The sequence below is a fragment of the Ammospiza caudacuta genome, chromosome 5, assembly GCF_027887145.1.
Source record: "Ammospiza caudacuta isolate bAmmCau1 chromosome 5, bAmmCau1.pri, whole genome shotgun sequence".
Taxonomy (NCBI): Eukaryota; Metazoa; Chordata; class Aves; order Passeriformes; family Passerellidae; genus Ammospiza; species Ammospiza caudacuta.
The window spans coordinates 1,897,330-1,921,952 of record NC_080597.1 but is presented as its reverse complement, the minus strand read 5'-3'; the positions used below and the strand labels follow the sequence as shown (position 1 = coordinate 1,921,952).

The following is a 24,623-nucleotide window of genomic DNA, read 5'->3' as shown; positions in this document are numbered from 1 at the left end:
CACATGGATTTTGGGCATCAGGGCAGAACAGGAAGGACCAGGGACTGGATAAGTTTTTGTGAATCTCTTGTCCACCCTCAAGCCTGTCTTCTCACACACACTCCCCATTTTCTTTTTATTTTTTCCCCAAGCCCATTCCCCCTTGAATTCTTCTGTTTCCTGGAATTAAGCAATTAATAAGATCAGAGTTTTGGTTTTTTTCGGTTTTTTTCTCTCCACAAAGCTTTGTCACGTGCCTCCTCAAACTTACAGCAACTTGTAAAGAAAACTACCCCTGGGATCTGTTTAGGTGCTCCTCATGCTTCCCACCAGGGCACCCAGCCCCTTTGCTGTGCTGGTGTGCCCTCTGTCCTGGAACTGATAGGAGGGGACAGAGGGAGAAAAACCTGAGCAGGTGGGGGAGGAGGATGGGGGGCAAACAAAGAGCAAATGCTCAGGCAAAACAAGAGACAAAACGAGTTCCCCCACCTGCATTCTCTTCCTCTCTCTACCTCCAGAATAAGATGCACACCCACAGACAGGGTCATTTCTGAGAGGAGGTTCTCCCCTCCAGTTTTTCCCCTTTCTGTGCATTCAAGTGTGGGTTTGCATGAGCAGCAGAGGAAGCTTACCTATGAAAACTGGTGGGCACCATCTCTGGGGATTCCTGCTGCCAGGTAAGATTTGGCTTTTCTTCTTCTCGTTGCTGCTCGACTTTTCACAGAGGATGCCTCTCAGCTGGGCTCATGGGTGAGCTGTCTGTGTGTCCAGCCAGTGCAGCAAGGGCAGCTCCTGTGCCTAAGGCTAAGGAGGTTTACTGCAGGGTGGAGGAGTTCCCAGAGGGGGAAGGATGTTCTCTCTCTCACTCCTGCACTCTGCATGAGGGAAGGGGCACTCCTGGAGGTGTCCCAGCCTGTGCCCAGGGACAGGGCTGTCCCTGGAGCTGACCCTCAGCACAGGTGCCCATGCCAGCCCTCGGGACGTGAGTGCCACCAGGCTGTGCCACAGGTGAGCCCCTGGGAGGGCTTCTGGGGGGATGGAGAGCAGGGGGGCTCCCACAGCCCCACAGCTGGAGGCAGGCATGGAAGGAGGGCTCTGAGCCCCAGCTGTGGGCCCAGAAGAGTCAGGGACAAGGTGTGAGTGTGGCCAGCAGCTGTCCTTCAGGCAGTGTCACCCACCAGGCAGTGTCTCTCAGCTGTTCACACAGCTGAGGTGAAGCACAGCTGGAGCGCTGCAGTGTGTCACCCTAACTTTTTAAGATTTTTTAAGATTTTCTAAGCCTTCTGATGTTTACATTCTTGTAACAAACTTTCTCACACACTTTCTGTAAATAACTCATTGAATTGCATTCTTTTATAGAAGAAGAGAAATTTGATGGACTGCTGGTTTGTCATTAGAGAGGTGGGTGGATGGGTCACTCAGGGACAGGGTTTAGTGGTGGACTCTCAGTGCTGGATCTACAGATGGACCAAATGATCTCAGGGGTCTTTTCCAGCCTAAACAATTCTATGATTCTCTGGTTACCTTTTTCTGGCATTCCTGCCATGTTTGGAAAGGAAGTGTTAAGGCATTCTCTGTCCTCATTTTCTGTCACCAAAGAATTATGGTGTGGTGACAACCTGAGACCATCCTTGGATAGAACCAGAGATGTCCCTCACCTCCCACTGAAATTGAGTCTATTAGGAATAGTCCCACTGTAACACCAACAGTGCCAAAAGAATTTGAGTGGCAAATCTGTGATTACAGTGAATCAGTCCTGTGTGTTCTGGTTGCACCAAAGAGATGAAAACTAACAGTGCAGCTGGCTGGGGTTCAGCTGGGCACATTTCTCTGTGCTCTGCCTTGTGTTAAATCTTCCATCAGAGGCATTGTCAGGGCAACCAGACTGATGCTCTGAGATACATGGCTGCAGGTGGCTCTGGAAACTGCCAAGGTCCTTAAAGCCATGCCTCAAGAGCAGCTGGGGATATGTTAAACCTGTAGATATTTATATAGATACACCTGGGGATATATTACACCTGTAGATATCTATATATATACCTGGGGATATATTAAAACCTGCATGGATATCAGGCCTTCCTTGCATTCTTCAATTTGACAGTCAGACAATAAAATTTAACAATTTTTCTGCTGTAATAACGTGAGCATAAGTGTTGCTTCAGCTCTGCTATCCATTTGAGATTTGTTTCAGCTCAGTGGAACACCAGCTTGCATGCTGCTGTCAAACATCAGTTTATCATATTCCACCACAGCAATTTTTTGGTGTTCTGACCAATCCTGGGTGTGTGATGCAATGGAGGAGACCCTCTACACCTTTGCCATCTTCTCTAGCTGGAAGATGCTTTGCTCATAAATAAGGACATTTGATTGAGCTGTGCTGCATATGTTTTCCTTTTCCAGGTTTTGGGTTTTTTTCATTCCAAATTTGCTGTAAATATGCAGAGCATTTCAAACCTTACAGTAGAGGCTATTTGATGTGCTTCCATGGCAGCACACCTCATGTGATTGTCATAAAAGGATTTATGCTGTGAGGTACATGCTGGTTTTCCCCATTGTACAGGGTCAAAAGTGGGGTTCAGGTTCAAGAGTGGGACTTTTCCCAATACATCAAGAAAATCAGAAGCAGACCAGGAATAAGTGCAATAAGTGTTCAGCAAGCACAAAAAATTTATTTTTATATTGCAAAAAAACCTCTATACTCCTTAGTGTTGATAAGGAAAGATATTAGAGTTCCTGTCAAGACAGTGTGAAATGCAAACATTTCTCTTACATGTAGTCACAGCTCTTATTTCAAATGATGGAGAGATCTTGGTGAAAATTGTGGTGCCATAAGCAAAGTCCTTTTGTCGTGTTGATATAAGAACAGAGCCTATGAGCAAATATTAGCCTCTAAAGATATACTTCTGTTATTTTCACCTGTATTTCTGGTAAAACAGGTGGCTGTTTGGGAAGCCATGAAGACACATGCATCCAGAGGTATAGACATAAAACCATACATATTTTAACTTATGTGAGATGTTTATTCAGGCAAACATGAGAGAACAGGAACTTTTCCTGTTCATATTTTCAGGCAGCAGTTCTGTAAAACATAGGACTGCCTAAAAGTGAACACAGAAGCTGATTTCATAAATATTTTCAGATCTGATTTAGAGATTGAAATTAAGAACAAAGTAGTGCAGTATGTAACTAGAGATTTAAGAATTGCTGATACCTTTTGTTTTCAAATTGCAGTATTTAGTTTTTCTTTACTTCTTTGTATTTACCTGCAAATAAGCAAATTCACATTTTCCCTGAAACAATTGACCACTGAGCCCTAAGACTCTATGTAAAATGGTAAAGGGAACTAAACCTCTTTATTCTTGTGTAACTCATTAGCTGAAATCAGATGATTAGAGCTAATGTTTCCATCTAAAACAATTCAAGTGCCTCATTAAGGGGGATAGATTTCCTTTGATCTAATTACTTAATGTCCCAGATATATGGGAAATTCAGAGATCAGTGCTGAGAAATCTCTGCAGACCTGGTCACATCCAGAAACATGAATTTACATGTAGCCTTCAGAAATGTAATTTAAAATGTTAATGAGCCTTGTTCAGTCCGCTGGCAATGCTTGGCCAAATGCTTAATGAAATCACATTGATGATGGCCAGAGAGCAAAGATGATGGCTGTTTGCTGAGTATGATTTAATCTCCATTATTATAGGCAAGTGGATTGCAAATTTCCATAATTAAACATCCAGCACACTGGTCAGATTCTGTTGTAAAGTTTGGTAATTGCTGTTGTTGGGAAAACAGTCCAGCGGGGTGTTGCTGTCACATGATGAGCTTTTGAGGCTGAGCTAATGGGATGCCCTTTTAAAGTGTTCTCCATGTTTTCTGCTTTAGAGGCAGAGGATACCATCATGGAGGTTTCATCCAAGGAAAATACTCACTTTTTCTCAAACAACACAGTCTTGCCCGTGGACCGATCTTCATTCAAATCCGAATCTTCTGCATCCAAGGAAAAGCAGGCGTGTTGTGGAGGTATAAAGGTAGAGTAAGAGCTTTTGAATATTCCAGTAGGGAGTTACAAAATCTCTCTATTTTTTTCTTTTTTAATGAATGATCCCTTTTTAAGTTCTGATTATGTCATGCTGAGTCAGAATGAAATTATTAGATACATTTCTAAGTCACAGAAAATCTTCTTCAAATCTGTAGTTGCCTAAGGTTTGGCAGTCATCAAGTATTATTTGTTCGCTGAGGCTTGCATATTGTGAGATCTTCAAGACCCATCCTAAAAAGTCCCTCTATCTTCCTTATTGCTCAACCTGAAGTTGAGAACAGGGCAGACAGCACAGGCAGCTGTCAGTGCAGATTGCTTTTTTAAAGATAGTAGCTTTTTTAAGATAGTTGCTTTTTTAAGACAGCAGCCATGGTATTCTGCTGGGCTCTCCAAATAATACTGTGTTATGGTCTGTGTGCTTTGAGTGCTGTATTATTAAAGCATGATTGTAATGCTCCTCATTCAAGAGAACTCTGCATGAGGTGACTGCAATGAAACTGCAGAAATATTATTTCTTTTTTACCACTTTTTCCACACCTCTCTCACCCCCAGGAAGTTTTTCCTGGAGCAGGGAGGTCCCTGCTCCGAGCCTATGGATGTGGCTGTGCCTGCCTGGAGGGAGCTGCATCTCCCTGCTCGGGACAGGGGGCACAGCAGCCAGCACAGGGCTCTGCCTGCTGCCCCTGCCCCTCCTCCTGACACTCTCCTGGGTGAGGGCTCAACATCACCATGCAATGCTGAGATGATCTGAGTTACATAAAAAATGAGCTTTTGGCGTTGCTTCGTTCTTTTCATGGTGCACAGTCTTTATTTCTCTTGTTTTGTCCCCTCACTTAAACACGCATCTTTCAGCTATTAATCCAACTCCAGTCAGTGAAATGAGCAATAGTTGCCCTGAAGTCTATAAATTTTAAATGGTTTTGTTTTGAAATGAAAGATGAGTTGTTATTAAATAAATTTTGTACCATAATATAATTCTATCACAGCTTCTCCATTTGCTACAATGATAATCCAATCCCTTCAATGAATAAGACTTCAGTCACACATTAGCCAGTCAGGAATCAGTTTATTAGCTCCAGAAATAGAAAAGCAATATTATTTCAGCTCAGTTTCTTTCTCTTTAAAGTTGTGTCTTCTAGGAACCCAAACTGATATTACTAATGTATTTTTGTAGGAACTTAGAAGCCCTCTCTCTTTTTTTGGTGAACTAACCCTTTTTGAGTTCTGATAAGGTCTTGCTGAGTCAGAACAAAATTATTAAAGATATCTCCAAGTCATAAAAAAGTCTGCTTGAGGTTTTGCCTAATGTGTTAAGAAAACAATATACAGATACAACAGGTTGTTTTTACCAATTATCAACCTTCCTATGTCTTAAAATTGCCTTCATTAACCAGAAAGATGTAGTGAAATATCTGCTTACAAGCACTGACAAAACAGAGAAGAATGTGAAATCATGTGTACCTTTCTGTCCCAGCCCTAGCTCAGGAGGGCCTTTCCACCACTGCACACCTGGCACAGAAGCAAACCCAGTAAAAAATTTGTTCCAAAGACATTCAGAAGTATTTCAAGATGTAGTTTACCTATACAATTTTCCTGTAAAAAAACCCAAAACTATGTGCTGTCACATTGCTATTTAAAATCCAAGGGCATAAAAATACAGAAAATTATAATGTTTGTACTGGAGGGTCCTTTGAGAGATGCTGCTGTAGGAAAAAAAGAGGGTTTGTAAATATTTATTTACCCACAACTGTTTCTGAAGGAGGGATAACCAGCCCTGGATAAAGTGACACAGAGATATATTTGAATATACTTGAATTTGCATCCAGCAGTGCTGCTATTGCCACTGTGCCTTGTCAAATGAGGCGTTGTGAGGTTTGCACTGGAGGTGAGTACATTGCTCAGAGCAGCTGGTTACTGGAGTGTGATTGTCAGAGAGGATTAAGGAGCTGCACATGGTTATAGACTTCTAAGTAAAACCTTAATGTGTCTCTCAACTTCTGGGACTGGGTTTTATACAAAGCATCCATATTTGTATTCATTTTGGGTCCACACCACCTGTACCTGAAGGTAGAAAGCAAAGTTGTGGTTTCCATGACCTATTCCACTGTGTGTGATTATCTGTGGAGCAAATAAACTGAACTGGGCTGCATTCAGTGAGGGCTGATTTAGGCAATAGATCTGCAGGAACAGAGTTCACTCTGAGGACCCTGCACTCCCACCACAGGCACTGCAGACCAGCCCTCATCTTTCGGGTTAATTCTGTGGGAAAGGGGCTCAGTCTGTACCTCTGAAGTACAAACCAAAGCACTGAGAAGTTTAATTTCCAAAGCCCACTCCTGATTCAGAAGGACATGCTAAAACAGATGCAGTGATAGCTGAGAGAAAACTGTCTCTGCAAAATAAAGGGAGGGGAGAAGGTGCAAAATGCAGGGTGCACTCTGAGGAAAATGCATGTATTAGTAGAACAGAGTTGCCTGGCAGGTTCATCTCACAGAACACGTAACATATTTAGAAATGTTCAAAAACTCACCTCCCCACCAAGCCACACTTAGCATTTATCCATATGGTTACTGTACAAGAGAAAATCACAGGTTTTTTGTCTTTCAACAGAACAGTAACTTTGGCCTCTACCTGAAATTAGCAATGCTTGAGAGTCAATTCAGTTTTTATCAATATTGCTCATAAGACATGAACAAATCAGCAATCTAGCATTTAATAAGAAGTAGGAGGAATATTGGTTTGGCTATTTGGCAAAAGAAGAGGTAGGAATGCAGAACATGTTTAAAAATAATTCATATATCTTCTGTACTGCCTGATTTTAATCACTGTCTTTTTTTTTTCCCAGATATTTCTTGGTGCATTGTCTTTTGTTTATTTTGCTAAAGCACTGTCAGGAAGTTATCTAAAAAGTACTATCACACAAATAGAAAGAAGATTTGACATCCCTTCCTCTTTGGTTGGTGTTATTGATGGAAGCTTTGAAATTGGTACGTGCTGTAGAAACACGTTTTTATTTTCAGAAAAATAAAAGAGTGATGCAGTTTGTTCTGAGGAATTATTGCATGAATCTCCCTGAAAACTTAAAACTGAGCAAGATTCACCTGGTAAAAATAAGTGGGGCTATCAGGATGATTGTTTTCAATAGGATAAGGTTGCTAATACAAGCAATTCAGCATAGACATAAAAAAAATATAATTTGATAAGCTAAGCATGTGGCTAATTTTAATTTGGTAAGTTAAACATGAGACTAATAAACTTTTTGATGTTGAATTAGAATTTTCCTTCACAGATTTCTGCAGGCAGAAATCCACCTCCCCCACAGGTGTTTGTCCTTTGTGATCTCCATTATTATAGGAACAGATTATTAAGCATTATTAAGCTTTATTATTATTAAACATTATGCCCATTATTAAGCAGCAGGAGAACAAACCTCTAATTATAATCTACATTTTTTGTCCAGTCCCTCTCCTTCCCTCTCACACTAAGGTTTCCAGCATGTCATTATCTCTTACAATTTCAGGTTACTGAAGTTATCTCATGGGTGTTCTGTGGGCTGTGGTACTCACTGGTATGAAATCTTGGCCTAAGTGTGTAAAACTCAGCTTGATTCCTCCTTTTCCTGCCTTTCTGTTTATTTGCTCTCTTCAGCTGGCACAGGCTTTCTCCTCTTTTCCAGCTGTTTATCCAAAGCTTTATGGTTTTCCTAGCACAGGAGGCACTGGGCTCCTGCGAATGCCTGGAAAAGGGAGAAAGGCCATTCCCACCAAATCAGTGCCTGTACTATGAACTGGGAATTGTTATTTTAGGGGATCTCCTGTCAACAAGCAGTAAAACTCAGTTTTCCTTTTGTACTCTCAAAGGGAACCTCCTAATCATAATTCTAGTGAGCTACTTTGGAGCAAAGCTTCACAGGCCAAGAATAATTGGAGCAGGCTGCTTAATTATGTCAGCTGGAACATTTCTAATTGCAATGCCCCAGTTCTTCATGGGAAGGTAAGTGCAGAGTGATCCCTGTTTTCCAACTGGGCTGTGCACACTGAATGGCACTCACTAAAACATTTAGGCATTGGTTGTGATGATAGAAGTAGGCATATGGGGATGTGGTTACTTAATTTAAATTTTTTTTTGTGAAAAGATTTATTACTGTAGAGCAAATAATTATTTATTTTAAAATTATTTTAAATATTGTTTATTATTAAAAATAATTATTTATTTTATAATTTATTACTGTAGAGCAAATAATTTAACATGTATACTCTTTTAAGCTGTAATCAGCTTTTTCAAATGAGTCTCTGATTTTGACCGGCCACATTTTGGTGTGGTTTAGGAATTGTTGAAATGACAGTAAAGAAGTGATGACTAAACTCAGAAAGACAAGCCAGAGGATACATCAGTGTCTGATAATCTCAGTCCAAATGCATGTATCATAGTAGCGCAAAGTGCCTGTTAAACTGAAATTAATCACTGCTGCAAAAAGAACCAACGGGACAATTTTCATGTACAGATGCAGTACAAACAGAGCTCTGTTTATGCCCTGAAAGCCACCACAGGCAATGGATCCAGATGGATTCTTATGGATGCAGATGAAATTTGCATTTTAGTGCTTTAGGCCTGTCTGGTAGTCACAGATCTGCTTGCTTTTTCTCATCAGTACTTATGGATAAATACAAGTTTGTTTTCCAAACAGATACAGGTATGAAATATTCTCTTCCACCATCAATTCCACTGTCAGCCTCTCTCCATGTCTGCAGGACAAAAGCCAAACTCCACTCTCAGCCCTGGAGAAATCTCAAGCAAAAATAAATGCAGGTGAGAATTGTCTCTGTTAAATCCTGGGGCTGGTAGTGCTTTGCTGTCATTGATGTTCCCCAAATCCTTCTGTCAGGAGATCCCAGTTTTCATTAGAAGGCAGTGAAAGAGTTTTCTAAAAAGGAGTGGGGCGGCAAATGTATAAAACCAGCAAAATTGTACTATCTTTGAGGCAACTCATGCTAAAAATTTTTCTACCATAGGCCATTTCACAGTTTTCCTACTGTTTCTCCCACAACAGAAGTATTTTAGGAGCCCTGAGCTTTGAGTGTCAAAGTGCTACTACAAACACATGGTTGCTGTCTCTTGCTGTGCCCCCAGGGTGTGAGAAGGAAGCAGGCTCCTCCATGTGGATCTATGTTTTGCTTGGAAACCTCCTGCGTGGAATAGGTGAAACCCCCATCCAGCCCCTGGGAATTGCATACATTGATGATTATGCTGTCGAAGAGAATGCTGCCTTATATATTGGTAAAATAAATGTAATTGCTTTTTCCTCGTGCATTTCTCCCCAGAGGAGAGAACTGAGTCGTTCTGAATAATGGAATGAATTTTATTGAATTAACTTGCCCTGATTGTTTTGTTTGCATCATTTCCAATATTAAAGTTTATTTAACAGTCATGTACACCCAAGGGACCAAGTTCCCATTTAATTATACCAGCACAGTTCCATTATCTTAATTTGGTGAAAGAATTTGACCTTGGGTTCCTGCTGTTACCCTAATCTTCCTAATTCTTCTGGATGTGGGCTGCTGAGCCTCTGTGCACATTCAGTTCTGTGGAAAGTGATAAAAACAGGCTCTCTTTTAAGCACTTAAAATAGAATTGCAATGGGCACTCAAAACATTCCCTCCAGATTCATGAAGGATTGTAAACAATAGTACTGAAGCTTTAGGAAGTTGGGATCAGTTTTCTTGTTCATTGTCTGATGGCTGTACCTGAAATATTACCAAAAAGTCCTATCTCATCAGCATCTGCTCTTAACAAGTTTCCAATCGGGCGAAAGGCAAAAAATCAGATTCTCTCTGTAAAAGATTCAGTCTTCCCAGATTTCCAGGTGAATTTTTTCAAATTCAAAGTATTCAGAAAGTTTGGCTGAGGATGTATTGAAACATATTAACAGTGGAAACCAAAGCAAAGGGATTTCTCAGCCTGTTCAGGGCCTACCTCAACTGAAAGCAATCAGTTAACTTTAAAAAAATGACATTTGCTCCCCAGTTACTGTGATCCTGTCAGCTAAGCCATTTCTAGCAATTGTGCATTGGTGCTGCTGTTGAGTTTAGGCCATTCAGTTTGCTGACATTTTTTCCTTTAGGCTGAATGTAAATCTTTAATTGGATAACAATAAAATGTGTCATCATAGTGGGGAAGATTTTATTGATGACTTTTTTTTCTTCTTGTAAATATTTCAATTTGTGTACCTGTGTCTTTCAATATTTCAATGTGTTTCAATACAATATTTCAATGTGTGTCTCTTGCTGCCCATCACATGCCATAATCTGCTGTCAGATGCAGAAGAACCAGTGCCATTTTTTAGCTCAGGAGTGTAACAGTGCCCTGTTTTCCCTTCCAGGCTGTGTGCAGACAGTGGCAATTATAGGGCCAATATTTGGCTTTCTCCTGGGATCCCTGTGTGCCAAACTTTACGTTGACATTGGTTTTGTGGACCTGGGTAAGTTCAGAACACTCAGGCTTAAAAAAACCCAGTCAGGGTTTTTAAATAAAGGCTCCAAAAATCCTATTTTTGGCCAAGAACTCTGGTTATCTGCTAGGCATGAGGGGCTAGCAGGGGTAGAGTGGGCACTCTGTGAAATGAAAAGGATACAGCAGTGTAGGGCTCCATGCAGAATAGGCTGGCAAGGAGGTTGGGGGTAGAGGAAGAAGGAGCTCTGACTCTTCCTCAGCCCCAGCAGATCTGCAGCAGGAGCCTCCAAGAGATGCTTGCTAAGGAGGCTCTGGGGAGACCATGGGAGCCAGGAGGAAACAGGACTGAGGCTCAGGATCCTGCATGTGCCTTTTTAATATTTGTTGCCCAGAAAAGTGGTTTGACAGGGGGTACCAAATCTCCTGATTGCTCTTCTTCTGAGAAAACAATAATTTAAAAAAAAATCAGGAGGAAAACAGGTTTTTGTCTGGGTTTTTTGTGCAGAACAGCCTAGCTGGGAGCAGGTGAGCAGCCACCTGGACTGCTCCACATGCTGGTGCTTGCAGCATCTCTGGGGATGTGCAAGTGGCACAGCAGTGTCAGGGCCAGCAATCAGTGAGTCCTCAGCATGTCCCCACAGCTGCTCCTGTAAAACACTCACAGTGACAGAACACAGAAAAACCTGGATGGAAAAACCACCCTGCAAACGCTCCTTCCTTAGCAGCAGCGCATATCCTCCAGATGTGTTTATTTGATATAGGGCTCTCCTCGAGCCATGTCTCATAAGCTCTTGGAGATCTGTATCACACCTGAGGTAGCTCAGCCACCTCAGATGGCATAAAATCAGCAGGATGGCTTCTGTGGCAGTGTTGGAAACAGAAAAGTTTTAATGAGAGGCAAAATAACAAAGCTTTTTACAGAGAAAAATCAAGCCGGGGCAAGAGGCTCTTCTTGCCCCCAGTAAAACACCTTACAAAAGCCATTAGTTCCTTTGTTCTCTTATTTTTCTAGTAAATTGCTTAGGCAGAACTTTTTGGCTCCTGTCCAACTGGCTATCCTTAATTTTGAGGTGACTGCCAGGTCCTATGAGATGTCTTGTTACCTAATGGAGGAGAGAAACTTCTGGGCTTTTTTTCCTTTTTTAGGAGACAAAGGACAGTTTTGTCACTCCATAAACAGGATGCACATCCCTGCATTTATTTGTTTCTCCTTTTCCCCTTTCTGCAGACACTGTCACCATCAGCCCCAAGGATGCGCAGTGGGTGGGGGCGTGGTGGCTGGGCTACCTGATAGCTGGGCTGATCAGCATCCTGGCTGGCATCCCCTTCTGGTTCCTGCCCAGGCACCTCCCCAGGCCCCAGGGCAGGAAGGACTCCAGCACCTCCTCTGAGCACTCCAGGTTCATCACTGAGGACAGCAAGGACCAAGGCACATCCTCCTGGCAGCAGGCGAAGCTTGCAGAGATGGCAAAAGGCAAATCACTTGAGTTTTCTTCCTGATTGTTCAGATTTTCTCTCAGAGGCTTTTAGACTTAAAATTTTAGACTTACTGAGTCCCCATTTTAATGGTCTCAGAATTCTGGTTTTCCCCTTTCACTGTCCAACTCCATAGTACACACAAAAAGATCACTTCAGTGTTCCCTGGATTTGCTATTGCATGCGAAATGGCTGAGATTTGTAAAATTATAATAGTGGCCCAGCACATATGAAGTTCTGCAAAAATGTTTTATTCACATGTAGTGACTGTTGCAGAAGTGATGCTCAAAAAAACCCCCAACCCTTGATTTTTGCTAATTATTTTTTTCCTGCATTAGGAAAACATTTACAATATCTGATCAGAATATAGATGGGCACAGAGCAGCTACAGTATTAGAGGAGGCTGTCTGGATTTAGACAGAAGCTGGTTTGCACAATTGCATTTCCTTGGCCTTGCTTTGCCAAAAGCATTTTCCCTCAGAACTTGAATCTGCAGCTCAGTATTTCTGTGTTTACTGTCAGCTGTGCTGAGCGCTCTTTGCCCCAAATTAAGCTAAACAGTGCTGTGGCTGTTGAGGACACATAGAAACTACATCCTTCCTGGTTTATGGTGGAAAGAAGGCATTTAAAACAAGATCTCTCTTCTGAGGAATTGATGCTTAGTGTTTTGCTCCACTGTTCCTCCCTCCAGAAATGAGGGAACTGTTAAGAGCAACAGGGAACTTCACAGATTCCCTCTGAAATGTTTTCCAGTTTTGGGATTTTTGGAAGGGGCACACATGTTACAAAGCATTATTCCAGCAGTAATTCTCTCTCTGGCCTGATTGTTATTTCTGCTGTTTTGTCTTGCAGACTTCTTGCCATCCCTGAAGAACCTCTTTGGGAATCCAGTTTACATTCTGTATTTGTGTGCAAGTATTATTCAGTTCAATTCTTTGATTGGCATGGTGACATATAAGCCAAAGTATATTGAACAACAGTATGGGCAGACATCTTCCAAAACTAACTTTGTCATAGGTAATGCTATAGCTGCTTCTTGATATCTTTAATATGGACATTTTAGGAGCGGCATATACATATAGGAAAAATTGTGGTTTTTTTAAGGTTTGTTAATTTCTTCTCCTTCCTTGTCTTACTTTAAGTAATAGCTCATAGAAGGTAAGTTATTTCATTTCTGCTTCAGCACCAATTAACTCTGACTTTATCTGTGCAAGACTTACTGTAAAAGTTTACATGATCTGGTATCTTAATTCCCATTTCACCGGAAATCTGAAAAGTCCTTCCCCTTCCTTTCCCTTCCCCTTTCCCTCTACATCATTTGTACATACCTAATGTATGTACAATACAAGATAATAACTGAGAAATAATTTTAAAACAGTTCACATAAATTTATCATCAGACAGATCTGCTGCCTTGGTGGCTTCCCATTTATTTCAACAAAACAAAGATCAGTTCAATGAGTGCTGTGGGTGACTCTCTGCAGAGATTGTAGTTAAATAAAACGAAAAAAAGTCATATCCCAAGCTGCCCCTTACAGCACAAGAGACAGAAGCTGCTTCAGCCTTTGGGTACAGAAATCAACATTTTTATAGCTGACTTCATGAGGGTGGACTGGACTGCCCAGCTGCTGAACCTGCATGTGGGGTTCGGCTCCAGAGGTCCAGGGCTTCAATAGCATTAGCAGCAAAGAGGTTTACATCTCCCCAGCCCAGAGGGAGCTGCCTTGTTCCAGAGCAGCATTAGTTGCACAGCAACAGAGGTCTATATGTGCAGAAAAGCTGATATGATCCATTGTGCTATGTTAATTCCATTCAAGATAGAAGCTGGAATTTCCTGGCACCAAACTCCTCAAAGCAAGGAGAAATCTTCAAGTACAGTTGATGGCCAAAGAAAGTCCAGAAAACAATCCCTACATTCAGTGTAGTACTTCTCATTGTATTTAAAGATTTTCTGGAGCTAAGCTTTCAGGTATGTGCAAAGTGAGTGCGGATTAGGAACCATTTGATTTCTCTGAGTGCTGGGACTATATCCAGCAGGAAGTGTGTGACGGCTTGGTTAGGGGAGGATCCTGCTCAGTGGCTGTCCCTGCAATAAGGTGATTTTTCTTCCTCTTTTTCTTTTCTCTCCAAATCCACCCTTCCTAAGGAGCCTGAGGGCTGACTCAGATTCAGTGCTTATTTGTGTTTCAAACATTTTTTACTCTTTCTTCTTCTTTTTTTTTAAACGACAATTGCTATCAAACTCTCTGATAGATACCAAAATTTTCAGAGCAATTTGAAGCACTAAAAAAAAATATTTAAAGGCAGGTCTTGCTCTGGCTTTCATAATATTAGAAAGAACTAAATTTGTCCTCTAGGAATCAGCAGATTACTCCAGAGACAGACTAATTGTGGAAAAAAAGGAATTGGAAGAGCATTACCTAAACTTTATCCATAATCTCTCTGTCAAAGAACCAGCAAAGAAGCATGTCCTTGGGAGGAAGTTTCTCAAAGCTGTCCCCAGCACCTTTGTAAGACTCCAAGGACCAGTCTAAGTCTGGACAAAATAAAATGTCCTGACTGAAGATCTTTTATAAGATCCTTCATCCTATTGCTGCAGTTGTTTTTGTGCTGACAAGGTTAGCTCATTGAGCTGGGGTTTTTGTTAATACAGAATTTTCTGTTTGATTTCAGGTCTTATTAACATTCCTGCTGTGGCCTTTGGCATATTCTCTGGAGGACTGATCATGAAGAGATTTGGAGTCGGTGTTGTGGGGGCTGCAAAGCTTTCCCTGGGATCATCTTTCTTTGGTTACCTTTTGCTGCTCTCCTTGTTTGCCATGGGCTGTGGGAACTCGGAGGTGGCTGGACTGACTGTGTCCTACCATGGGTATGCTGGCAGGGCAGAAAGGGCCATTGCAAACCCAACTCCGGCCTCACTTTGTTTCACAAAGTAGATCTTGTTGAAAAGAGAGTGACTGACCTGAATGTGCTTCCCAGAAATTTGATTCAAATCAATGGAAACCACTCCATACCAGTGGGTGTTGTGTCACAACCCTCTCATGATTGTGGCATAAACCAGTGGGGTTTATGTCACAAGTGCAGATTATTTTTCTGATTACTTTTTAATTATTATTGCCATGGGACCCATCCTATTAGCCCAGTGATTCCTGGCAATGTGAGTAGCTCAGTAGGGGGAAAGAGATTCAATAAATTGTTTCTTGCCTTTGTGTGCCACTGAACAATGAATGGCATTTGATAGCCTTTGAACTCAAAACTGAAGGATTCATGGATTAACCATGAGGCACACCTGAGGCTAACATTTTACCCATGCTATTACTCTGTAAAACTAACGTTTTGGGAGGAGTTTCCTGCACTGGCTCACAGCAGCTCCACTGGTGTCTGATGACTGAATTTGACAGAGAGCTGTCGTGCAACGTATCAGACACTCAGTTTGGATGAATCCCATTCTGATCAGTTTCTTTCTAACTTCTACAGAGACCATTTCCCATGAGTAACTCACTCCCTTCTATGCCACTTGCCCAGTTGTGTTAAAGCTGCACAACCAAAACCTTAGAAAATCTGAGAAAATGCACAAATATAAATTGGTAGCTGTCCCTCTTAATAAAGTACATACTGTCTCACAGCAGGTGGTGAGATGGTGTGAAAACCTTTGGATAACAGAGAAATGAGGATTTACACTGCTGTGTGGTGTGAAGAGACAACATTTAATGGGCTACAGAGGGAAGGGGTGGCCAGGTGCTCCTGGCAGAGAGCATCAGCCCACAGGCGATCATGGTTTCCTCTGCTGGGCAGCTCCTCTGCAGCTCCTCTTTTATTCCACAGAGCTGAAGCAGTGAGTGACCACGAGCAAGCCCTGATTTCAGAGTGCAACTCAGGCTGCTCCTGTTCCAGGAGCGACTGGGACCCCATCTGTGGGGAGAATGGGGTCACCTACGTGTCCCCCTGCCTGGCTGGCTGCCGCGCGTCCAACGGCACCGGGAAAAACACCGTAAGGAAACCCTGCATTGCTGTGTGAGATGGGACATTGATATCTGATAAAAGGTGGGAGATAATCCTTCATTTCCATGTGAGGTGGGGTCATTCTTTCTGATACAAGGTGTGAGAAAATCCTTCATTTCTGTGTGAGTTGGGGTCTTTATATCTCATACAGGGTGTGAGGCAACCCTTCATTTCCGTGTGAAGCAGGATCTTTATTTCTGATACAGGGTGTAAGACAATCCATAATTTCTGTGTGAGGTGACATTTCTTTCTGATACAAGGCACTGGGAAAAATGCCATAAAATTCTTTATTTCCATGTGAGGTGGGATCATTCTTTCTGGTACAACCAGGTCTGTCAAAGTGGATTTAAACTGAGCACAGCACATCCTCTTCAGCCCTGAACTCCTCAGGGTTTTTAGCAATTTGGCACCCACATTTAAAATTTTTTTCACTTTACTGTTTCCAGCGGAAATCACAAGCAGAAAATGTAGGAGGCTTTTTCCTTTTTTTGAGCTTTTGGCTACCAAGACTGTTGGAAAAAACTCTAATAACTAGATTCATCAACAGTAGATACTTTATAATTTTCTCCATCATTATATAAGCCTTTTCCTTTCATAAAATATTTCCCACTTTGGACTTAAACTTTCAGCCATCCAGAATGTGCAATTCCTAAACATCCAATTCCCCACCATTTAGGTTTTCATAGACTTTTGCCTGCTCTCTTCCAGGTATTTTTTAACTGCAGCTGCGTGGGAACCTTTGAATCTTCACAGAGCTCCTCAGCTGTGGTGGGACCGTGTCAAAAAGGAAACGAGTGCCCCAAAATGTTCCTGTATTTCCTAGTAATATCAGTTATCACTTCATACACTTTGTCAGTAGGTGGCACACCTGGATACATACTGCTCCTAAGGTAAGGAATAATTCCTGCTGGCATTGCCAAATGTTTTCAAAGTGTTTTGACACATGACTGGTACTCCCTCCCCTCCTGGCATTCCTAGTATCAGGAAATGTTTTGCAGCTATGCAAAATAGCATATTCCATATAATTGTGGCTCCTAGATTTTTCTCCTTGTTTTAACTATTGTTTTAGCACAAGATTTTCTTTTCCTATTTCCTAATCACAGATTTATTGAATGCTTGTCCCAGTGCATATTTAAGTGTTGGAACTATTTGTACATCACTGTAAGCTTTGAGGCTAATTTTAGCAAGTGCAGAAATCAGTTAATACTACAAGTGCTTAATCTGGATTTTTGTCAGCTACTTGCAATGTTTGGATTCCCAGTCCTGCTCTGCTCTGTTTTGGAAACCTTTCTTTCTCAGTTCCTTTTTCCAAATTACTTCCAGATGGGCACATTCTACTTCTCAAACAAAACAAGAGTAAATCCAGTCTAACTAATCTTTGGTATTATAGCTGTGTTTTCATGCTCCCAATTTCTCCTTGGTTTTGAATTCAATTTTCTGGACCAGGCCCTTTCTCATTGCTGGTATCTTTATAGTCCACGGACAATGCCAGTGTTTGAGCTGGCTGAATGTAGGCTGTATGGAAAAACCTAAAAAAAGAAATGTGATTTCAGCTAGGGTTCCATCACAGTCCTTCAACCAGAATAAATATTCACACAGAGACTTTCAGAAATGGCTGATGTGAGGATCCTTCTCCACTGCCCTGCACAAATCCTGCCAGTGAAGTGTGCACAAGCTGCACAGCTCTCCTCACACATCTTTTCTTTCAGGGTTACCCCTGAGTGCTGCAAAACCTCACAGCATCTCTCTCTCCTCGAGGGCTCTCTCCAAGAACAATCACACTGTAATCCATTTTTACTGAAGCTCCTGCACAACTGAGCTGTCCCTGTGCCAGGATGAGGATGATTCATTGTGGTGGTGTTCACAGGGGTTCCAGGACAAGGGAAGAGATGAGAATCTTGACTCCATGTTTCAGAAGGCTGATTTATTATTTTATTATATATATTATATTAAAAGAGAATGATATATTAAAACTACACTAAAGAAAGATTAAAAAGACATCAGAAGGCTAGCAAAGAAAAGAACGGAATGATAATAAAATCTTGTGACTGACCAGAGTCCCAACACAGCTGGACCTGTGATTGGTCATCAAGTAGAAACAACTCACATGGACCAAATAAAATGCACCTGTTTCATTCCACAGCAGCAGATAATTGTTTTTCTTTTCCTCTGAGGCCTCTCAGCTTCTCAGGAGAAAGAATCCTAGCAAAGGATTTTTCAGAAAATATGTCTGTGACAATTCATGAGTGGAGAGCTTGCAGCAAAGCCTTCAGGATTTGTGCCAGATTGGTCTCTGTGGTTGCTTCTGACACACTGGATAAATGTGGGCATAGAGCTATGCAGGGGTGCAGTTCCCCTTTCCCTCTACATCAAATCTTCCTTCTATCCATAAGGTATCTGGTGGAAAATGGGCAGATCTGGAACCACACAGGGCCACAAAACTGTGGTAGCCATGCTCAACCTCCTGCTTTCTTCTTGTCCCCACTGCATAAAAAATGGAGTGTTTGGGAGATGTTCATAACCAAGCACATGCAAGCTCAAATCACACAGAGCTGCTGCCCTTCTCAGCCCTAAGTACCTGCTCTTGGGGATCTTACTGCTTAATCAATTCAGTAAGAAAAGCTTAGAAAGGTTTTCAGTTACAATACTAAACCACAGTGTTATATGAAATCAGAAAAACAGTTTTATTGGTTCTGCTCCAATGCTTTTATTGCTGTTGAAAATCATTTTACTTTGAGAGACATTTAAGAGAAACTGAGAAGTTATGTGTTTTCCTGCTGGATTGGAGGCATCCACCTTTGATATGCAGCTAAATAAAACATGTTTCAGTAAGTTAAATCCTTTTTTTTATTTTTTTTTTCCTGCACTGCAAATGGCCTTTGGGCACAACTCCACTTTAAGCTCATGCTTACTTTTGTCTTTTTTGAAATCCATCACTGACTGACTTTCTCCAAAAATCTGGCTGAATTGAAAGTGTGCTTCTGTTACCAGAAGGAAAATAAATTTTCCTTGACACAAATAGTCCCAAGGTCAAGTTGTAGGCTTCATTATGTATTTTTTTCCAATGATCACTTTTAGAGATTATTCAGCATTCAGTCATCTCTGTTAAGATTCCAGCACTTAAGCAAGCTGATGTTTTCAGATGAGCAGCTATCACTGCACCTGCCATGGAGGACAAATACAGCTAAATCCCTAAAAGCCTGTAAGATTTAGTGACATTTACTTTGATGGTTTGCACACTGAAGTCATTGAAATGTGCTTACAGCTGGTGACCAAGTCATTTCTGAAATGTCATTTTGGTGGTATTAGTGTGATTACAGCAGCCAGGGAACTTGGGTAAGTCCTGAGGTTTTTGGGAAAAAAGCCCTGCAGTTCAGATCGCTGTTGTTCAAGCACCAGCTATTAATAGCAAGGGATTAGGCAGTGAAAAGGAAGTCTCAGATCTCCCTAAGAGGTCTGGCTATCACTCAGCATCACAAAGAGTTCCTGCTTCCTTGCAAAGACAATACAAAAAAAAACCAATTTTTTTTCATCTGAAAGAGAATATTTTTTGCAGGATATAAATCCTGTGAAACACATATCAAATATCTAGTTATTGCTTTCATTTTCCACTTTTTGCGTTCTATGCCCTCATATTTGTTCAGGAGGACTCTGGGCTGAGGAGGGCTTATGTAGCAGGTGTCTAGCAGGGGAGCAAGACACTGTTCTTCCAGCTTGAAATCATTTTACAGCCGTGCCCTCATAGATGGCACTGCTTGTATAAGCCACAATCAAGAGATAGTGTGATGATAATGCATGGAAAAACCTAAATAAAGGGCAGGGCATTAGAGAATAAAGTGTTGAAAGCTACCACTGGTGAGGAACAACAGAGTTCATTCCGAAATGCCTTTATTATTTTTTTAAAAATATTCCAAATTACATTAATTTTTGAAGGAGCAGAGGCCACCCTGGTTCAGAGACTGTACCTCCGGAGTGCTATGTTCATCCACGGTGACAAATTGAATTTCAGCCCAGATAATTTTTTATTATTTGAATATTTATTTGAAGATATTTATTATTGAAGAGAATGACTGTGACAGAAGTTTTATTAATCACCATATTGATATATGTGTTACCTCACGTACCAAAAATGTCCTTGTTTGACCATGTGACTGGCACTACCCACTTGCCAAAATCAAACACATGCCCAGATTTGTGCTGGATTAGGCACTGTAATAGTCAGTGTGGTAGGTGATGGAGGAGCAGCAGGTTTGAGCAGCAGAGGTGATTCCTGCAAATCTGAGAGGCTCCGTACACACCCTGCTGACAGCAGGCTGGGAAAGGCAGCTGATCCCTGCCCACCCTCAGGGAGCCAGGATGAGGATCCAGGGCTGGAGCCGGGCTCATCTGGAGCCAGGAGAGCTGGATGTGTGTGTGGGACTCACCCTGCAATCCCAGCAGGGTCCAAATGCAAATGGTCTGCTCTGACAGAGAATGGCCTGGAGGATTTGCCTTTACAGGAGGTGTGATCCTGATCTAGATAGGGTGCAAGGAAAAGTGAGTGCCTGAATACCTTGTACTAGCCTGGGACTTGATCCTGAATTTCAGGGAGTGTCAACTGAATAAAACCATCCAATGGATGGGTGATTTCACTAGCAATTTTCTTGTCCTGTGTTAGTAACACCCCTAAGTGCTAATATCATCTGAAAATCCACAACCATCTTAAAATGTGTTGTTGAATATAGATGTTCAGAATTCCTAGGTGCTGTTCTGCTTTTATCACCCTTTTTACATATTTCTGCAGTTTGCTCAAAGTCCATGACATTAAGGAGAAAAAGGTCACATTTCTTTCCTTTCCTTTCTTTCTATTTGTGTTCTAATTATATACACCTGATGCTTTATTTCTAGGTAACACCTCTTTGATTATTATTATTATTTTCAGGTGCATTAAACCCCACTTGAAATCATTTGCACTTGGCATCTATACCCTGGCAATAAGAGTACTTGGTAAGTCCATTTGTACTCCTGAGTTGGTTTTAATTCACTCTTCACTAATAATTTCTCTTAGAATTGAGCTTTGATTGTTGTAAAGAACAATGTCTATCTGCAAATAGATATAATTTAAAAAAAAAAAAGTTGGAAAAAGGAAATTGCTTTGTACTTCATAAATCACATAATTATATCCTAGGCATAATTTAAATACACAAGGCCAATATTTATAGAGATGTGATCCTGTAGGCTATGAAGCTAACATCAAAATTACGTCTTGTCCCTTACTCAGCAACAAGTGTAAAAGAACAGCTGTGGCTGAGAATTTGTGATTGCTTTTCAGGCATGTAGTCACTAGTTTCTAAGGGAATTAATGTGACTGACTACAGGTGTGCCTGGGGTTCACTGCAGTCTTTTGGCAGAGCCACCTGAAATCAAGAGTAACATGAGATTCCAACGGACTGGCAATTCTAAAATCCTCTAGGTCTTCATGAAAAAAGAATCAGCAAGAAGCAAGCACCCAATTTACATGAGCAGAGTTAGATGAACTGAAAATTATATCAAAGCAAGCTGTTGGCTTCTTTCTTACACCTTTGCAGGCCAGGATTTTCTCTCCAGGCTTACATTCTCCTCCAGCACCCCAGGTGACACAGTGCAGGACGTCCCCATCAGCACATGTAAAAAGGCTTTTCCTTTCCATCAGCCCCAAGAACTGCAGTAGGTTTGCCCCTGCCACAGTGGGATCTCAAGATGCTTGGGGGATCCCTGCAGCCCCACTGCAGGCTCCAAACCCACTGTCTCTGTCCCTTCTCATCCCCACCCTACGCCCAGACTGAACAGGCTCCGTTGCTCTCAAGAAAGGAGAATTATCTCCTACTTCTTTCCCCCAGAGATGTCCTGCAGGGTGAGGAAACCAAGCTGTGGCCAGCACTCCTTCCAGGGACTTCCAGAGGCTTTTTGATGTTTTGTCATGTTTTCCTGGCTTCCCACAGGGAGGAAAGGGTGGTGTGTGCCTGGGCAGCACAAGGCACGTCTTCCCCAGCCAGCGTGCAAGTGTCCTTGCTGTTGGAATGCATTATTGAATGTTGTGTGTGAACCTGCCTCTAGATCGAAACTGATCACCCTGGACAGTAAATTTCTCACCTCTGTTTGTTTGCTCAATACATCCAGCGGGGATTCCAGCCCCAGTGTATTTTGGAGTAGCCATAGACACCGCTTGCCTGAAATGGGGCAGCAAAAGATGTGGGGGAAGAGGAGCGTGCAGACTCTACGACTCCAGTGCACTCAGGTAATGCTCTTCTCCATTCCTTCCTTACCTTTGGTTCTTAAAGTACATCTACACCTGGCACTGGTAGCAGAATTTCTGTTGGAAAATTTGAGTGAAAGATTTGAAACTAAATGGAAAACTCTGACTAACAATATTAACAATAATGCTCATATTTCACTCTTTTGATTCAATCTCTTTTTGGATGGGAGGGGTGGATCATCTTGTTTCAGTATCAGCTGTAAATAATTGTCTTTTAATAATTCACAAAAAAAAAAAAGTTGTGTTGAAACCTCACTTTTATGCTAAAGCTTCCCTCAGCTTTCAGTATATCTGCTGTCATACTGTGTGTGTGTGTAAATAAGTTACTAAACCTAATTTTTCTCCATGTTGGAGCTGGATCAAAAAATGGTCAAAAATTTTGTGGCAAAGGTGCCACAAAATATGCTTGGTTTATCTAGAGGCTTAAGTACAGAGTTGTCTTTATTAATTTATTGCTAGAGGACAGTAATTGTCTGAACTGCATTTGTGAAAGGCTTCTCCAGAAATGAAGAATGGAGTAACAGTGGTAAGAGGAAAATGGGAGAACAGTTTGTCCCTTCTCCCACCACAAGGAAAATAAACATGAGAGAAGGGTACATCTTGTCTTGAAAACTTGAAGGAAAGAGCAAAATCTCAGCTGGGACTCTTTTTGCTAATAAAACATTATGATGTTATTGTTGCTGCTGTTGTTGCTGTCATTATGCCTGCAAAGCAAAAATGCCATCAAATGGTCTTGTCACCACTGGTACTGTTTATATATTAAAAAATAGAGTAACTGCCCTAAAAATATTAGTGCTTTTCTTACTGAGGCACATTGGGGTGGAGGTCAGGCAATGCCTGAGATGCTTTTTTGAGCCCAGAGCACTCTGCACCTGACCTGGGTGAGCTGACAAACTCCCCTCCCCAGGGCCATCCCCTTGACTACAGTGTCCTTACCCAGCCTTACCTGATGAAAAGATGAATGTGTCCTTGCTGCCTTCTGGTCCTGTGTTGGCTCTGATCAATCATTTCTCTCTCAGGTATGTGTACCTGGGGCTGACTTTGGTCTTGGGCATGGTGTCCATTTTCTTCAGTGTTGCTGTCCTTTGCGTTCTCCGAAAAAAGTCATCTCCACAAGATGAGACCCTCTCAGCCAACGGGGAGAGAGGCGCCTGTGGGACAAAGAGCAGAAAAGACAGTTTTGTCAATAGTGACCAGTTAATTCAGTCAACTTACTGGCCAGAAAAGGAGACCAGGCTTTAGGAAAACTGAGATCTCTACCGTGCTTTTACCCAGTGAGTGGTGTTCCAGGCAAAAATCCATCATCAGTGAAGCAGTATCTTAGTAGCCGCCCTGAAAATGTTCACCCTCTTGCAATTTTCACTGTGAAGCCCAAAAGCAAAGACCACCAATATTTGTTAGCACGTGAACAGCTCTGAAAACACTGCTCACCCTTTTTTTCAGCTGAGTGAGGGGATTTCCTATGGCTGGGGAGGTGCATTGTCTGCCCTCACCCAGACCCCGTTTCTGCGGCTGCCCCTCAGCTCCCTCCCTCCTCAGGAGGCTGCCAGAGTTGCTGCTGCCCCTCGGTGTCCCCCTGGGTGTGAGGGGCAGTGGGGAGGCTGCCCTGCAGCTCCTCTGCCATGGCTCCAGCCAAGGGTGATGCAAAACCTGACTTGGCCACCTGGAAGGTGCAGGGATCCTGGGTACGGAGCCCATCCTGGCCAGCAGCAAGGCACGGGGCAGCAGGAAGGTTTGCTGGGAGGAAAAATCAGCCACAGGCTCTGGGCACCTCCTGGGTTCCATCCATAACACCTGGGATGTCAGTGTTGTGGGTAGGAATCTGTTTTCCAGTAGCTTTTGTTGCAGCACAACCATCAGCAATAGAAGTTGTCGTTAACCACCAGCAGTAGAAGTTGTCCTTACAAAGAGGCCACAAGAGTACCATCCAAAGGAAACTGGGATGAAAATAGAGCTTTTTTTAGATCTCCAGCAGTTTCTTGCTACTTGCTAGTACTCAGTGTACTAAATAATTCCATGCACTTTATGATGTAATAACAAAATTATGCAAGATACGTATGATTTATACTTTTAAAAGCTATGACAAGACAGCTTGGGAAAAATAAAATTAAATTTAATTCAAAGACCAGGTGACTTGGGGCTTTTCCTTTTAATTTGTCGTATTTTCTAGCTGAAACTAAGACATTTTTGTGCTTTGTCAATATTTGATATTAATTATATTTGGGGTGGGGAGTGCAAAGGATAGCTGTTTAATGTGAAAAAAATCTCAGGAAAGCTTGAACTGGAAGAGGTGATGGTGGGTCCATAGGGATATCCTTTAAAGCAACCAGAATTTTTGAGCACATGGTGAAAGGTAGGCTTCATCCTTCACAATATTGGCAAAACAAACCCATATCCCATC

General features: G+C 41.9%; 1 protein-coding gene across 3 annotated transcripts; it reads left to right on the top strand.

The window, feature by feature from the left end:
* The first annotated feature begins 858 nt into the window (after window positions 1-858).
* Window positions 859-23,464, top strand: LOC131557544 (solute carrier organic anion transporter family member 1C1-like). Of its 3 annotated transcripts, XM_058804855.1 has the most exons (15): window positions 859-987; window positions 3,865-4,002; window positions 6,867-7,008; window positions 7,882-8,014; window positions 8,709-8,830; window positions 9,152-9,298; window positions 10,401-10,499; window positions 11,700-11,945; window positions 12,800-12,964; window positions 14,620-14,815; window positions 15,772-15,937; window positions 16,657-16,838; window positions 20,870-20,934; window positions 22,087-22,204; window positions 23,242-23,464. In XM_058804855.1, the coding sequence occupies exons 1-15, from the start codon at window positions 859-861 to the stop codon at window positions 23,462-23,464; spliced, it is 2,271 nt and encodes a 756-aa protein (XP_058660838.1). The 3 variants fall into 3 exon arrangements, with proteins under 3 accessions (XP_058660838.1, XP_058660841.1, XP_058660840.1); XM_058804858.1 differs by lacking the exon at window positions 859-987 and having other exon boundaries at window positions 3,867-4,010; XM_058804857.1 differs by lacking the exons at window positions 859-987; window positions 9,152-9,298 and having other exon boundaries at window positions 3,882-4,010.
* Window positions 23,465-24,623: the final 1,159 nt, after the last annotated feature.

Excerpts from the sequence above, each read along its gene's own strand:
- LOC131557544 (XM_058804855.1), top strand. The coding sequence starts at position 859 with ATGAGGGAAGGGGCACTCCTGGAGGTGTCCCAGCCTGTGCCCAGGGAC. Across the intron at positions 8,831-9,151 it reads TCAAGCAAAAATAAATGCAG|GGTGTGAGAAGGAAGCAGGC; the intron begins GTGAGAATTGTC and ends CTGTGCCCCCAG. Across the intron at positions 14,816-15,771 it reads CTGACTGTGTCCTACCATGG|AGCTGAAGCAGTGAGTGACC; the intron begins GTATGCTGGCAG and ends TTTATTCCACAG.